Source organism: Plectropomus leopardus, chromosome 10 (genome assembly GCF_008729295.1).
Source record: "Plectropomus leopardus isolate mb chromosome 10, YSFRI_Pleo_2.0, whole genome shotgun sequence".
NCBI lineage: Eukaryota > Metazoa > Chordata > Actinopteri > Perciformes > Serranidae > Plectropomus > Plectropomus leopardus.
This window is the reverse complement of record NC_056472.1, coordinates 34,600,716-34,617,381: the sequence shown is the minus strand read 5'-3', so window position 1 is coordinate 34,617,381 and position 16,666 is coordinate 34,600,716. Positions and strand designations below refer to the sequence as shown.

General features: G+C 45.5%; 1 protein-coding gene across 1 annotated transcript in view; it reads left to right on the top strand.

Annotated features, from left to right (window-relative positions):
* LOC121949594 (titin-like) overlaps positions 1 to 16,666 on the top strand; it is a 240,933-nt gene that overhangs the window by 34,923 nt on the left and 189,344 nt on the right. Inside the window, 6 exon segments of the mRNA XM_042495327.1 lie at positions 91 to 259; positions 426 to 657; positions 1,208 to 1,492; positions 1,946 to 2,071; positions 2,707 to 2,895; positions 5,400 to 5,450. Of these exon segments, the coding sequence (XP_042351261.1) occupies positions 91 to 259; positions 426 to 657; positions 1,208 to 1,492; positions 1,946 to 2,071; positions 2,707 to 2,895; positions 5,400 to 5,450 (1,052 nt within the window).

Below are 16,666 nucleotides of genomic sequence, written 5' to 3'. Positions count from 1 at the left end.
AAACGCTGATGAATCAGCTGGTACGAACAAATGAGGAGCAGATCTGGATAAAAACAGGAATAAGAGAGATTGTGTTTGTGTCGTGTTCAGGTTCGTTGTGACGGCAGAGAAGTTCGTCCACCGTCTCATGGTGCAGACGGTCCGTATGACCGACGCCGGAGAGTACGCCGTGGTGGCCGGATCCAGCGTGTCCAAGGCTCAGCTGATCGTGGAGGGCCGGGACATCCGCATCTCCGAGCTTGCAGAGCGTGAAATCACAGTAAGACGCGCTCATTTCGGCCAGAATGATCAAATATATGTGCAGAATTTGTTTCATTAAAACTGACTAAAGTTTTCAAAATGCTGAACTTCTTCTTTCAGGAGAAAAAGATGAATTCTCAGGAAGGTTTCTGATTTTTTTCATGTTTTTTTTCTTCGTCTCGCAGGTTCTGGAGAAACACAGAGCGACCTTCGAGTTCGAGGTGAACGAGGACGACGTGGAGGGCCGCTGGCTGAAGAACGGCGTGGAGATCCACTTCTCCGTGGAGGAGCGCTTCAACTACGTCACCATCAGGAAGCTGCACCGCCTCACCATCTCCGAGACCTACAGGAGCGACGCCGGCGAGTACACCTTCATCGCCGGCAAGAACCGGAGCACCGTGCACCTGCGGGTCAACCGTGAGTTCAGCACCACGACGATCAGCATCACAGCAAGATTCAACGCGCAGATCTTATTTGGAGATCTGCTCTGATGTTTCTGCCAGTTTGAGGATTGTTTCAGAATTTGCTTCTGTCTTTGTTTCGGTTGCACGTTGGATGAACTCTTTTTGTGGATTCTGTGGTTCAGGGTTCGCACGAGGTGCTTGAGATGCTTGATAAAGTTGAACCTGGCAAATTTATTATTTTACTGAGTCCAAAAGAATGTACTAAAATTTTCAAATGAAAAAATTATCTGTAAAATTTGCCACAGAATTCACTGAAAAGATTTTAAGAATTAAAAATGGGAACGTTTCAGGGAATGTTTGGTCTGTAAAATGTACCTCAGAGTCCTGGAAAAGTATCCGTAAAGCTGCGCATGAACCCTGGATGTAACGCGGCCTCTCGAGCCCCACACGTCTCATGTGTTGACACTGAAGCGTCTTTCCTGAAATAATTTGGTGGTTAAATTTTGCGTCAAACTTGGGTAGCTGTTTTCGTTTATTAAATCTTTACTTCCTGTGTGTTTCAGTCCCGGAGCCTCCTCAGATCCTCCGCCACATGGAGCCGCAGTCGGTGGAGGCCGGTAAGCCCGCCCGCTTCTCGGTGCAGGTGAGCGGCGTCCCGGCGCCGCAGGTCTTCTGGTACAAGAACTCCCAGGCGCTGTCCCCGGGCTTCAAGTGCAAGTTCCTGCACGACGGCAACGAGCACTCGCTGCTGCTGATCGAGGTATTCCCCGAGGACGCCGCCGTCTACAACTGCGAGGCCAAGAACGACTACGGCGCCGCCACCAGCACCGCCCAGCTCAACGTGGAGGGTGAGCCGGGATGTTAGTCAGAATAATAATAATAATAATAATAATAATAATAATAATAATAATAATAATAATCCATTTTATCTATGAAGCGCTTTTAAAAGGAACTCCACACGCAGAATAAACAGGAAGCAAATCCATAACAAACAAACACATGAAGAATCACACGTTAAAAGCTTGTTTAAAAAGGTGAGTTTTTGGGGGGGATTAAAATATGGATGGGTCGGCACGGTCCTAATATGTGGTGGGGGGGCAGCTGTGGAGAAGGCTCTGTCCCCCAAATGAAATACAAGATCGAATATTGTAATGATAAATAAGAAAATAATAATAATTATCAATAATAAGAAGAAGAGAGAATATAGCAGCAAGAACTCTGCAACACGACCGGCATGGACAGCAGGACGGCAGCTCGTCTGTGTGTGTTAATGTGTGTGTGTTAATGTGTGTGTGTTGTAGTGTCGGAGGTGGTGTCTCCAGACTCGGCTGCGACCGTCGCTCCTCCTGTGGTCATCTCGCCCATCGCCAGCACCTCCACCCGCGAGGGAGAGCCGGCGCGCTTCCAGTGCAGAGTCCGCGGAGACGGTAAGCAAAAGAAATCTGCGTTCAGACGCTTTTCACAAGCATTTAATAACTTTTTTCACATTTTTTTTTTTTTTTTTTTTTTTTAACAAAAAGACAGCTAAAAAAGCAACAAGCAACTTGGCAAAAGATGAACCACAAACTGGAAGAAATTAGGAAAGAAAATGACCTGAAAATTCAGAAGATAACAGTAAAGAAATACAGTTTAAAAATGTTCAGAAACCTACATTTATAATAATATATTTTGAGTTTATATGTATTTATTATTTTGGTATTTTTCTTTTCTGTTTTTGCTTAATTTTTGTTAGTTTGGTCATTTCTTTTTGGAGGATATATTTTCTTTAAAAATCTTTGGTAAAATAAATAGAACATGACCCATATGAAGTAAAAATAAAAGCTAAAATAAAAACATCAGCCCCCCCCCCAAAAATTACAAACAGTCCCTAAGTTATATTGAAATATTCAGTTCTAATATATATTTGAAAAGCTGTTATATAGTGATGACAAAGACCCGATTAGGAGGATTGATGGTTGTTTCAGAGAATGTTTGGTCTTTAAAATTTGCAGAAAAGTCCTGGAAATGCAAACCGCAGTAAATCCTGATCAGACCGTGTTGTTGTCGTCTGTCTTGTGTCCAGATGTGAAGATCAGCTGGTTCTGCGGCGAGAAGGAGATCAAGCAGTCGGTGTTCTTCAGGATGTCTCAGTTTGACGACAGCTGTCAGCTGGAGATCTCCAGGGTCTACCCCGAGGACCAGGGCGAGTACACCTGCGTGGCCACCAACAGCGCTGGGCAGGTGTCCTGCTCCGCCACGCTCACTTTGGACGGTAAGTTTGTCCCCCTGAAAAAGCACCAAAAGACAAACTGTGGATGTGAATAACGGCAGCCTGCAGCGGTCACGGTCAGCCATCAGATCGTCTCAACAGAAACAACAAACTTATTTTTAAATTGTTTGCACAAGATCTTTATTTTACTATTTTATTGTTGTTATTACCCGTTATTTTATTATTTCATATTGTAACATTTCTTGAGAGGTTGAAAACTGTTGTTTGTTTAAAAAAGCAAACTTAATGACTCAGCAACTTAAGAATCTTTTTAATTTTGGACATCTGATCAGCAGCCGTGACGGCTGTGAGCGCGCCCGCCGACGGCTGTGAGCGCGCCCGCCGACGGCTGTGAGCGCGCCCGCCGACGGCTGTGAGCGTCTTGGGAGACTCTGCGTGTCTCTGTGGTCTGACATTTCTGAGGGTCCGAGCACGGAGGGCCGTCTGAACTGTGATCTGTGCCTTTATTCATCAAAATGATTTGACTTGAAGTGAATCTTGTTCGATAAGTTTTGCTACAAACCATTTAAGTCATTAACCCTTTAGAGCCCGCTGTAATATCACACACGCTGTGATCACTCTGCGTTCAAAATGCACTTTTCAAAATCAGGCTTTAAAAAATATTATACATTAATATGATGTTCATAAAAATAAATAAATTTAACATTAATAATAAGTATAAATACAATAAAGGGTAAATGAAAGGACGAGAGCATAAATAATAATAGATAAAAATGTTAAAAATAATAAAATGATACATCATCTAGTAAAACCGTAAATCTGACTAAGATGTATAAAGAAATAATCAATAAGTAGGTAACGTATACGACTATAAAAGAGGGTGCTGACCTCCACATTCACACTGACTGGTTTTAAATCCCCCAGACTGGTCTGACTGGGTTGAGTCTGAACGCAGTGAAGCACATGATGAAGTCATCGCTTCCTTTCAGGGCAGCCGAGTCCAGCCGAGCCGCCGCGACACGTCACCAGCTTCACCCGCAGAAAGAGACCCGCCATCGGCCAAAAGCCGGTTTTCATCCAGACGATCTCGAGCTGCACGGTGCCGCACGGCGAGGTGGCGCGCTTTCACGCATGCGTGTCCGGCATGCCAAAGCCAGAGATCAACTGGTTCCACAACCAGCAGCCGGTGCAGCCCACCAAGAACGTGGTCTTTCACTTTGACGAGGTCACCAACACTGCCATGCTCATCATTGTCGACGCCTTCTCCGAGCACGCAGGGCAGTACACCTGCAGAGCCGCCAACGCCGCCGGAGAGGCCGCGTGCTCGGCCACGCTCACCATAACCAAAGAAGAAGAAGAAGGTAACGGCCGGATGTATCGGCTGCAGCCGCGTCTCGTCTGAGTCCACACTCTTTATGTTTCTCCTCCTGCAAGATTAATCCTCCCTCTTTGAATTCATCGTCTCCACACAAAACTCTTCAAGGGATGTCCTGAACTAGTCTGCAAATTTAGTCAACAAAGCGTGATTTAAACGCTATTTCAACCTATATTTAAACGTTATTTTAACCTGTATCATAGTGCTGAAGAGTCAAAGTCTTAACGCGTCGTGTCCATCGCCTGTAACTGCTGCAGCTGCTCTCTGAAGGGTAAACTGGAGCGGCACTGCCTCCGTAGATTTCGGGACATCCCTCCTCCAGATTTGACTAACCTCACAAAGATGCATCGGTTTGTTTGCAGCCTTCGATTTCCTCCCTCCTCTCCTGCACAGGGAACTCTGGTGAATGCATGAACCTCACGTCTTTGACCCCGATCTTTCAGGATAAATCCCTCTTTGTGTGATTCTTGTGTTATTTATTTAATGTTTGTTTTTGTCCTTCTGTCGCCGTGTGTCACCTCCATTCTTACAGACGTTTGTTTGTTTGATTTCTCTCTTCACAGTCTACTTTAGATTTAAACCTGCTCTTATAGTCACAGACCTCCAGGACTCAGATCTGTTTCCCTCCTGTTTGTGGCTCCAGGCATTTTGGTCTGTCAGCAGCCAGGGGGTCCACATTTAACCCTTTAACACCTGGATCAACATCAGTTTTCTTGTGCAAATAACAAAACAAAAACAGCCCCCCAAAGACCCTAAAAAAATTACAAAATTAATAATATAAGACTTAAATGTTTATCCAAATAGTTGTAAATCAATTTTCTGTCAATTGACTGATTTCAGCTGTTCCCCTCTAAACTGTTTGGTAATTTAATTTTTAACAAGACATGCTTGATAAACTTTTGTTCATGCATAAAAAAATCTTAATTTGTAAAGTAACTAAAGATAAAAATGCAAAGGAAAGATTTTTCTGATTTTAGTCTGTTGTCTAAACGTGGAGTTAATTTCACCACAGTGATCCGTTTGATGGAGCCTAAAAAACATAGGGGGTAAATCGTTTTGAGACGTGTGAATCTGATTTTGGGGAATAACTGTGGCGGAGAGGTGTTGAAGACCCTCGCTGTATCAAACATGCTCAGGATCAGTTTATTAACGCCCCGTCTTTCTTCCACAGTGACTCGAGTGAGAGAGGAGATTGAAGCCAAGATCGAGCAGGAGGTCAAAGGTAAGTTCAGGCCAGATTCACCAGAAACACAAGATTACTGTCACACGTGAGAATTGGGCAGAAAAGGGACGGTTCAACCAGCTGAGTAATGTGTTACTTCAAAAGCAGTCTGTCAGCAGGCGACTTTGATCCAAACTTCGACTCAGTGAAGGAGGTTTTTCACATGTTGAGAAAGTGGAGAGTAAAAACAGGAGTGTGGGTGCATGAATTACAGATCATTTGGATCCCAGCTGTCCTGTGTCCACAGACTGCTTTTAGAGTTTGTAAATGTGTCTTTGTGGTTAACTGTCCCTTTCAGTGATGTTTCCACTGCAGCATGTTCATTGTTATGTCTTGATGTAAACTTCCTGTGGTCTGTATTGTTCTACCTGCTCTTATTCTGAAAATACTCCATGGTTTTCCGCCCACCCCCTGGGGCATAAAAACTTGCCTGTACCAGTTTTTGACACTTGCGGTTTGCATCCAAAAGTTTCGTTTCGTTTCTTGGCATGAAGGTTCTTCTGATCTTTCCCCAGAAAAGGCGCAGGATTCGTATCTTTTAAAGCTTCCGGATTTGAAATGCCCTTTAAAAGATATGGAGGTTCACTGCATTTAGAACTGACACCGTCCTCATGCAAAATATTTCTTAGCCTGGCTTGCAGATAGTGGGATGTGACTCCTGTGGTTTGCACTAAATAACACCAGTAAACTATATTAGTTCGAATAAACGCCTTCTCACCCAATTTTACAGCTTCATTTGTTTAAGCTTTGGAACATAAGAGATGTTTTGGAGAGCTTTGCCTCTCGTTGCTACTTGTGCATCCTTTATTTCCTCTTAAGTTTAAGGATTAGAAAGGGCGTTTATTCTCCTGTCTGCAAGTCAGGTAAGGAATATTCTAGCATAAAGCCAAAGCAACTATCAGAAAGTAAAACAAGTGAATGTTAGCAGCCCATCTTGGAAACATTATGCCTTTTAATGATAATAAAATAATTTATGTTTTGAAGAAATTTCCACAGACGAAGGATCAAAACTTCCTGCAGGTTTCTATTAAAAAGAATCAAGTCTTGCGTTTATTCGAACAAATATGGTGAGTGAAATTATTTCTTATGGCCTTGTGACACCCTGCATGCTTTTAATATTTCCATTAATTATTCATTCAAATCCTTTTCTCTCTTTTTACCCCTGGAGGCTGTGTTGATCTGACCGCTGTCTGCTTCTATTTGCAGAGCTGTTTTATCATGAGGGCAAAGGAGGAACTCTGCACGGCGGGACAGAGCTCAGCGGTGCCCGGCAGCTGAGAGGAGCCTTCTCTGACACCGAGGACTTCCCGGATCACGGCCTGGTGTCGGCCAATCGCTGCTCCAGCAGAACCTCCTCCGTCACGTCGTGGACAGAGAACCTCAAACCTTCGTTCACCAAGAAACTCAAGTTCCAGTCGGTCCTGGAGGGAGAGCCAGTGGAGCTAAAGTGTAAACTGGTTGCATGTCCTCCACCGACTATCCTCTGGTTTCATAATAATAAATCTATCCCTAAAGAGCGTAGACGCAGGATCTGTACTGACAGCAGAATGCACATGCACACCACCAGTCTGATTATTGATAGCATCAAAGAGAAGGACTCAGGCAGTTATAAGGTGATGGCGTTAAACAGCGAGGGTTCTGCTGAATCCACAGCATCACTTCTGGTGTCTCTGAAAGAAGAGCAGTCCGCCAACTACCTGGGCTTTGTTAGACGCTCGGCGAAAGCCCATGAAAGTGTTGACAGCATGGCAGAGCAGAGGAAAGAGAGGAAGTTTAGGGTTGACCTCAGGTGTGTAGGGTCTCCGTTCGACAAGATGTCCAAAGTTCACCAGGGGAGATCTCGATCCAAGACCTCTCTGGTGCGCACCGTGTACTTCAGGTCCGGTTCCCATCCAAGAGAGAAGGAGACAGAGAAAGAGTCCAAACGTTTGGAGACTGCCTCTGAGCGTGCCCCATCCCCGCCACCCATGTTTGACCGGTCTGAGCGCTTTAACGACAGATTCAGTGATATCTACTGTGACCGGCGCACTGGTGGCAGGTTCAGTGACAAATTTAGCGACAGATGCAGCGACAGATACAGTGAGAGGTTCAGTGACACGGAGAGCCTCCACAATGAGGTAAGAACCAAACTAACTACGCTTCAAAAAGCTGTTAAGCAGAGAAAGAGGCTTTCTATCTCCACTATGTCCTCTTCTGAGTTTGAGTCTGAGTCAGTTGCCAGTGAGTCGAGCTATGCAGAATATGTAGAGAGGCTCAGGGTCAAACCTGCCTCTCTACCTGATGTCCAGCATTTCAACAGACCCTTCGATTTGGGGGAGAGTCACAGGGAGTCTCAAGGTAAAAGCTCACAGCACAGAGAGCCCTCTCAGCCTCGTATGAGGCATTCATTCGAGCCTCAGTCCAGAACCAGAGCCATCCAGATAATGAGAGGGGAGTTGGTCGATACATTTTTGCCTGAGACAGAAAGGACATCATACTTGTTTGAGGATAAAAAAGTTGAGAGTTTTGTTGAATCTCAGGCGGATGGTAGATTCGAACAGATGGTAAGTGAACATCGTGGTGCGGTTGCTGACCCAAAGGTGGAGGCTTCAAAGGTTAAGACGGAGCTCCGTCACCCTGAAGTACCGTACTCTGAATTATACCCAGAAACTACCACGTACTCTGAAAGCAGGGAATCTGTTAGAATTGTTCCTGCTCAAGGGGAAGTGTCAGCCGTCGAGTCTCGCAGGGCTAAACCAGTCACATTCAGCAGGGAGATGTTCCTCAGTGAAGCATCAGCAGCAGAAGACAAAACAACCTCAGACACAGCTGAGCAGTATGGAGAAGAGCCTGAAGGGGAGTCTCTGAGGGCTCAGTATGAGAAGAGTCTGGAAGAAGAACGAATGGAGTGTGAGGATAAACTCCTGGCCCTGCGGATCAGGAAATGGCAGCAGGGCAGTAGGATGTCAGAGGAGGAGACATTTCACCCTGAAACTGATCTGCCTTTGCTGGCAGAGATGCAGTACATGGAGCCAGGGGGACACATTTACCCTCAGCAGGAGGTGATGGAGAAAAGAGCAGCTGTGGAAACTGAGGCCATACCCTCCTCCTTCCACAAGTCACCCAGGATGATGGCAAGGAGGGTACATCCTGAAGCTGCAACTCTGACAACACCCACATCCCCTGAGGAAGAAGCCAGAGCAGAAGAAACGCAAAGATCTGAATCCTTGTTTACAAAGTCGGCCACAATGGAAGCCAAATTAGGAGAAATGGAAGTTGGGGCATCACTTACGCTTGCACAAAAATCCCCTAGAATGAAAGCCAGAACTGCAGAAGTGGAGACAGAGTTGGCAGCTAGAGTACAAACCAGGGTTGAGGAAAAACTCAGGGAGTCACCCAGGCCAAAGCAAGCCAAATCCGCCAAAGAGAGGTTCTTCAGTGAGGCTGTAACACCAGAAACAGCTGAGCAGTATGGAGAGGAGCGTGAAGGGGAGTCTCTGAGGGCTCAGTATGAGAAGAGCCTGGACGAAGAACGAATGCAGTGTGAGGAGAAACTCTTGGCCCTGCGGATCAGGAAATGGCAGCAAGGGAGTGCGATGCCCGAAGAGGACACATTTCACCCTGAAACTGATCTGCCCATGCCGGCAGAGACACAGTATGTGAAGCCTGAGGGGCACATTTACTCCGAGCAGGAGGTGGTGAAGAAAAGAGCAACTGAAGACCATGTTACCACGTCAACAACAAAGTCACCTAAAGGTGGAGTAGAACAGGATGAAACCTTTGCCCCCTTGCCAAAGGCCAGAATGAAAGCCAGACCAGGAGAAATGGAAGGTGATGCATCAGTAATGCTGGCACAAAAATCCCCCAGACTTAAAGCAGCCAGAGCAGCAGAGACGGAGGCTGAGTTATCACCTCGAGCAAGAACCAGAGGTGGAAAGATGCTGTTTGAGAAGACAAAAGAAGAGCGTGAGCTCCAGCTGTCGATAGAAAACATCTCTGAGCTGAAGAATGAAAGTGAAGAAGAGCCCTTGACTGAGCGGATAATAAAATGGCAGCAGGATGTTCAGATGGAACAAAAGCAAGCCGTGAAGCCCGAGTCTGACTGGGTGGAGGGTTACTCACAGATCCAGGCAGAGAGGTTTACTGAGGATGGAAGAAATGTCGCAGGTGTGTCTGCTTTAGAAACTGAAGTGGTCCGCAGCCGGAAGATGCCTCCGGGAAAAACTGCCAAAGAGAAGTTCCTTCTGAGCGAGTCAGTTCCTGCTGCTTTCCAAGATCAGCAGGGTGATAGTCTGCAGTGGCCCCCTGCTGGCGAGCTGCCGACAGAGGGCCGGGAGACCAGGCTGCAGAGAGACAGTGAGTATTTTGTGAGCGAGGAGGAAGCGCTGGCTCAACGCATCCTGAAATGGCAACAAGATGTTGTAGAACAAGAGGAAGTAGCTGAGCTGGAGTCTGAGTGGGCTTTGGACAATCAAGGCAAACAGCTTGGCCTGTTTGAGTCCTCTGTTCCACCAATAGAAACCCACCGTGGAGGCATTTCTTACGACACCCACCCTAGTGACCTTCCATCTCACCATACAGCTCTTCCCGGTGAAGCCTTAACAGCAAGAAAATCTTCACCGCTTCAACATGCGGCTGGATATGAGCCATCTGTACCTCCAATAACAAGCCATTCTCCAACGCATGCTTATTTACCACCATCCACAGAAAGCTTTTCTGATTTAAAACCTGTTCCAATCAAGGACAGAAAGGGTCATGAACCTTCACCAGTTCAGAGATTCTCTCCCACCCAACTGACTAATGTGCCTTTTGAGGGATATGAACTTGCCTCTGCCCAGGGTGAGAGCCCTCATAAGGCCTCCAGAGAGATTTACTCAGTCAGGAGACGCTCCCCATGCCAAAGTTCACAGGGCGATGTGGAAAGAGAGGCAGAGAAGAGGCAGAGCAGGGAGGAATACCCGACAAGTGTAGATAAATCCAGCAGCCAACGCTTCCAGTCAGACGTAAGAGAAGAGCGAGGGATGAAAGAGGAGATGAGAACTACCAGAGAGAGCAGAGATTGGAGACAACAGAGGGACTTTGCAGGTGTCACAGGAGAGGAAAGACACAGAGAATCAGTAAGGTCAAAACAGAGTGGTGAAATTAGTGCAGAAAGCCTTGAAATTGGAGCTATAAAGAAGGATGAGAGAAGAGTCCAAGTGGAGTCAAATTTGAAAGAGGAAGTTTACCAAAGTCAAGAGCCGAACAAGGTGAAAGAAGGGGATACCAGTGCTGGAGGCTCCCGTCCAGTATTTGTGACGGAAATATCTTCAGTCAAAGTAAAAATCGGTGAGATGTCAGAGTTTACCTGTCAGTTCCAGGGTGACCCTCTGCCCACAGTCACCTGGCTCAAAGATGGTCACCCGTTAGCCCACAACCCTGACTATGATATCGTGACCAAATCCAACAGCTCAAAGCTTACTCTCTTCTACCCAACAGCAGACCACCAAGGGACGTATGACTGTGTCATAACCAACAAACATGGCAAGTCCATCTGCAGCGGCACTGTCGAGATCTCTGACAGAAAGGTGGTGAGAAAGTCAGGGGCCCCACAGAAGGTGGTGGTTACAGAGGACCTGAAGAAGGGCGAGGAAACCCAGGAGAGCGCGATAGAAGAGGAACTTCAGACCTACATGGATTCAGGAAAGGCAACGTTACAGGTGCCTCAGGCGGTGATCCACAGACACAGCTGTTCAGATGAATCTTTTAACTCCTCACCTGTAAAAATCAGAGTCACAGCAGCCACGCCGCTTCCTGAGATGAGAGAGGAAGTCACTGAGGAAAAACCTCAGACCTTTACAGAGGAAACTTCAGATGTGCCAAGTGACGAGGGAGCCTCTCAGACTGTGAAACACAAATTTACTTTCTCGTTTGATGTGGCTGGTGGAGCTCCTCATGTGGTCAGTGAGTTAGAGAATATCAGCTGTTCTGAGGGCAGCACTGCAGTGTTAGAGTGTGTAATCACAGGTAAACCTGCACCAGAAGTATCATGGTATCATGATGACGCTTGCCTCATAATCACATTAGGAAAATATAGAGCTGAGGTAGATGATAAAGTGTACAGGCTGTTTATCTACAGTTTTACATACACTGACGCTGGAGTGTACAAATGTGTTGCTAGAAATAAGATGGGAGAGGTTATCAGCATCGCTGACGTATCATTTCAGGCTGCTGAACCTGTGCAGTTTTCAGGGGCTGGTGGTTTTATTCCATCTGACATGGTGAGGAAGTCTTCCATAGGCTTAACTGAGGATGTCAAGAAACCTGCTGTAGTCCACAAAGTTGCCATCACTCACACTGAGGACAGCATCATCCAGATGAAAGATAAACCTCTGAGTTCACAAGCTCCATCGGAGGTTACCAAAGGCCCCAAATCGAGACCTGGTGTCTCCAGAGAGCCTCCAACTGTATCTGGTTGTGGTCTTTCTGCTTCTGCTGCTGTGATAAATGTTTCTCAGATTAAACAAGCTTTTGAGTCAGACTCTGTGGGTGCATTACTGACCTCCTCCTCCACTGAGGAGCAGAGGAAAGAAACAGGGTTCCCTGAGGAGTTCATACCTGCAGTGGCTGTTTCCCTTGATCAGCAGGAACAGGTAACAGAACCTGACACCGTGCATGCAGAGGGTGGTAGACTTCCTACTGGTACAACGGTAAACCCAGGTTCTTCCAAAGCTGCTCCAGTGGGAGCAAAACCAGGTTTGACTCCTACTATTCCTGCTTCAGGGAAATCAGTCTCCCCTCAAACTCCTGCAGCAGCCAAACCTGTCTCTTCTGAGACCGCCCAGCCCACCACCCCTCTGGAGGAAGACCGTGTGACCTCTGCGATATCTGGTGATGATGAAGAGGGGGCAGTTTTAGCTGAAAGCTCTGGTATAGTTAAGCAGTTTGTAGAGCAAGTACAGGAGTCTCCAGACCTGGTCAGGCCTAGAGCACAGAAACCTGCTCGACTGCCTGAACCAACAGAGACATATGACGTGGAGATGGCCAGGGAGGATGCTGTTCGTACTTTTGACAGAACCAGCAGTTTCATTCCTTTCCAGTGTGAAAAAATCCCTTCAGTTAAACGCACTGTTAGAACTTCAGCTCCAGCTGAAGAAGCTGTGAAGCCTAAAAGACTCTCTGAATCTCTTAAACCTGAGAGAACAAGTCCAGCTGCAGGGTCTCCCGCTGTTCTCAGTGAGGCTGAGGTTTACGGTATGGAACTTGCTGGTGAGGAGCTGATCTCAGTCCCAGAGCCCTCTATGGACAGCGGTGTCTTCCTCAGTATGTCGGAGTCCCAGGCCGATGTGACAGAAACAGCAAAGGAAATGGCTGGGGCTGAAGTTGAGCCTCATACACAAATTGAGGGTGAAGATGAGACGATTGATGTCCACATGAAGGCAGAACCTGAACCGGTTATTGTCAAGCCAAAGGCAGACATCAGAGATAAACCACCTGGTCTTTCGGAGTATGCTGCTGCTGAGGAAACTCAAAGAAAGGATGAATCTCTGCAGAAAAGAGGTAGTTTGGACAAGGCCTCTGTAGCTGAAGCAGGAGCACCAGCAGCAGCTGGTTCCATGGAGGAAGAGGAGGTCACTTTTGGTGCAGTGTATGACTACTACAACCCTCCAACAGACTGGGGAAGACCACTGTCCCCTGAGTCTGAGATGTCCATTGAGATTGGCAGCACTGTTAGCGAAGAGATAGCTGAGGTAGCTGAGAGGTTCTTCACCCCGGGCTCGTCCACCGAGGTCTCACATCCAATTGCCGAGTCCTTCCACACTCCCAAGTCTCACACGACCTTCCAGACTCCAAGTTCTGATACTCTTGGTGGATTTATGACCCCTCAGGAATATCCATTCTCTCCTGTAGAACATAAGCGACCATCAACAGGAGACTCCAGCGAGAGGTTCTTCTCACCAGTTCAGTTCCTGACATCTCCTGCTGATGAGGGCATTGAAACAACACCGCCTGGAATAAGCCTTGATGAGAATCGATACCTCACCAAAGGAATGGGGTCTTTAGGTCTGGTACCCCTCCAGGAAAAGGTACAAGGAATCCCTCCTGCATTCCTCAAACCTCTCATTAAGAAAAGGGTGTTTGAAAATGATACGCTAATGTTTTACGCTGAGGTGTTTGGCCTGCCGTCCCCTGAGGTGAGGTGGTTCTGTAACAAAACCCAGCTGGTGGCAGATGACAGAGTAAAAATGGGAAGAGATGGCGATAGCATCTCGCTAACGATTCACAATGTCACGAAAGCTGACCAGGGAGAGTATATCTGTGAGGCAGTGAACTATGTCGGGGAAGCACGAAGTGTTGCTTTAGTGGTGGTTGTATCGCAGGAAGTGAGGTTCATGCCTGCCCCGCCTGCTGTCACCCATCAGCATGTGATGGAGTTTGATGTGGAGGAAGACGACTCCTCTCGTTCTCCCTCCCCGCAAGAGATTTTACTTGAAGTAGAATTAGATGAAAATGAGGTGAAAGAATTTGAGAAGCAGGTTAAGATCATCACCATTCCCGAGTACACGGCCGACAACAAGAGCATGATCATATCTTTGGATGTGTTACCGAGTATTTATGAGGAGGGTGCAGTGGACTTTGTCACTCAGGAGCACGATGATTTGAAAATAGCTTTTGAGGTCACTGAGATGCCTCCAAGGTTCATCAATCCCATCTGTGACATGGAAACCCCAGAGGGCACTACTGTCATGTTTGAGTGCTCACTGATGGGAATTCCTTCCCCCATTGTGTCCTGGTTCAAAGGTGACAAAAAAATTCCCCACAATAACAAGAAATACTTGCACTCATCGGATGGAGACAACCATTTCCTGAAGATCTGTAAAGTAACACCACAAGATAGCGGCGTGTACACCTGCAGGGCGATTAACGTCGTTGGGGAGACTCTGTGCAGGGCATCTCTGGTGGTGTTGAGCGCAAAAGCTTTCTCTGGCAAGACCAGAGGCAGGGAGTTGACTGCTGTGTCTCTTGGAAGTGCCAAAGTCCAGCCGCAGAAGTTCGACATGATGGTTGGCAACACGTCGTTTGACAGCGAACAGGTTTCAGAAATTGAGCTTGAGTTTGAGTTTGAGCAGGAGGCAGATGAGTCTCAGCGGGCAGTCAGACTGGTGGCAAAGACCGACAACGAAATGAGCGAACAGGGAGAGAAATACGTAAGTGTTAATTTTGACGTATTTGCTGAACCAGCAAAAGATGACAAGATAGAGTTCAAAGGGAAGTCCTCTGACATGTGTAGCTTCCAGTTCCAGGTGACCGAGACACCCCCTAAATGTGTCATCCCGCTGACTAACGTTACAGCAGCCGTAGGGACACCAGTTATCCTCCAGTGTCTGGTTAGCGGTAAGCCAAACCCAACCGCCGAGTGGTACAAAGACGGAGACTGTGTCACAGACAGCAGGTGTATAATCCAGGAGAAAACTGCAGGACATTTCAATCTGCTCATAACCAACGTGACCCAGAGTGACGCTGGCGAGTATAAGTGCATAATCCAAAACCCATCTGGCTGCATTGAAACTGCTGCACTGCTAAAGGTATTTTAGAGATAGACGGGTCTGGGGCCGGTTGCACAAAGAAATTCACAGTCCAAAATCTTGATTTTGACTCTTTACAGTTGTTTTTTACAGTGCACAAAGATTCTTTAAAAAACATTGCCATCCAATAAAACTCTATATGCTGCTTTACTTGGAAACTGGAAAAGCGTAAATGGAACAGAAAGCATTTATTTATAACAATTATGAACCCGCTAAAAGCATTCTCTTCTCAACACTTGCTGTTTACAAATGTACTTGTTTAAGAGCAAAGCAAAGACAAACTTAATACAGGAGAGAAGTTTAGAGAATCTTTGGGCAACCAGCTCGTAGTAATGACAACACTAAATGTTTGTCAAAGTGTGTCAGTGATGAAAAATGTAAACATTGAGAAAAAAAGTAGTTAATTTAAGTATTTAATAAGTTTTATTTATTGTAAGTTTAAAGAGTTCATTTATTTTGATTTTTGGTTGGGGAAAAAAACAGTTTATTTTTGCTTTTGTTATCTGGTAAAACAAAAACCTGAGCTGCTTTTACTTTGAAATTCAATGAGTGGACCTGACAAAGTAATGTCTTTAAAGCTCGCCACAAGTTACATTGTTTTTTTTTGTTCAAAGTGAAGCAGCTCAAAGAGAAATGTCTGTTTTCATGTTGTGCTGCTCGCATCAGTTTGCACTTTACAAGATAACCAGGAACACTCGCCATGTGTTTGAACAACACCGTCTCCTAGAAAATGATGCTTATGATTATTTACATTTAGAATTATTTCATAGTTACGTTTTTGCGAGAATCGAGTCGCTGCCTGCATTATGTTCAGAGACGTTCTGAGTTAATAAAAATACTAGATTAACGTTTTGCGCCGGACATGAGTCACTACGAGTGGATTGTGTCTTGCAGATTGTCCATTTTAGTGGAAAAAGAGTGAAATCCGTTGTTAGTGAACATTATACAGATATTTTCAGTATCAGCATGTTTGTGACTTGCCAGGAACATTAATTAGCAGCATTTCCTCATAATGTTAATAGGAAACATAATTTGCTTGGCATGATGTGTCTCTCAAAAACTAATTTTTTTTGTCTCAAAAAAGTTGAATATAAACAAAATCTAGGCTAGGAGTTGGGGCTGATGTGAAACAAATATCTATACATATCAATACATATCATTAGCGTTTTTAAATGTTTCTTTTTCTTAAATTAGTGATAAGTTTGAGAAGCTGTAAAGCCAAAGGGATAATTTATAATTTAAGTATTTGGAAATGAAATATGAAAATGGAATAATATTCATCTATTGCCTAAAAATTAACGGAGGCAGGCACTGGAATCAGTAAATTAGGACAAAACCTAAAATACGGTTTATGTTTTAACAGTTTAGTTAAACATGCCAGCATGGTGACATCCCTCCGACGTTTTTGACTACAAAGCCGTAATTATTATGAGTATAATGTCAAATAACGTGTTTTCAGCAGTGATGACTTCATGCCACGTAGAAACAGTTATCAAAAAACGTGGATTTAACTCGAATTGTGAGTTAAATCAAACTTCGATATTTCACTAAAGTAAAGAATATCAACCAAAAATGTGTCGTTAATGCTACCTGGATTTTGTACAGAACTGCTAAAAGTTTGGTTTCAGATAATTCACAGCAGGGTTTAAATAAAAAAAAAAACAAAAGCTG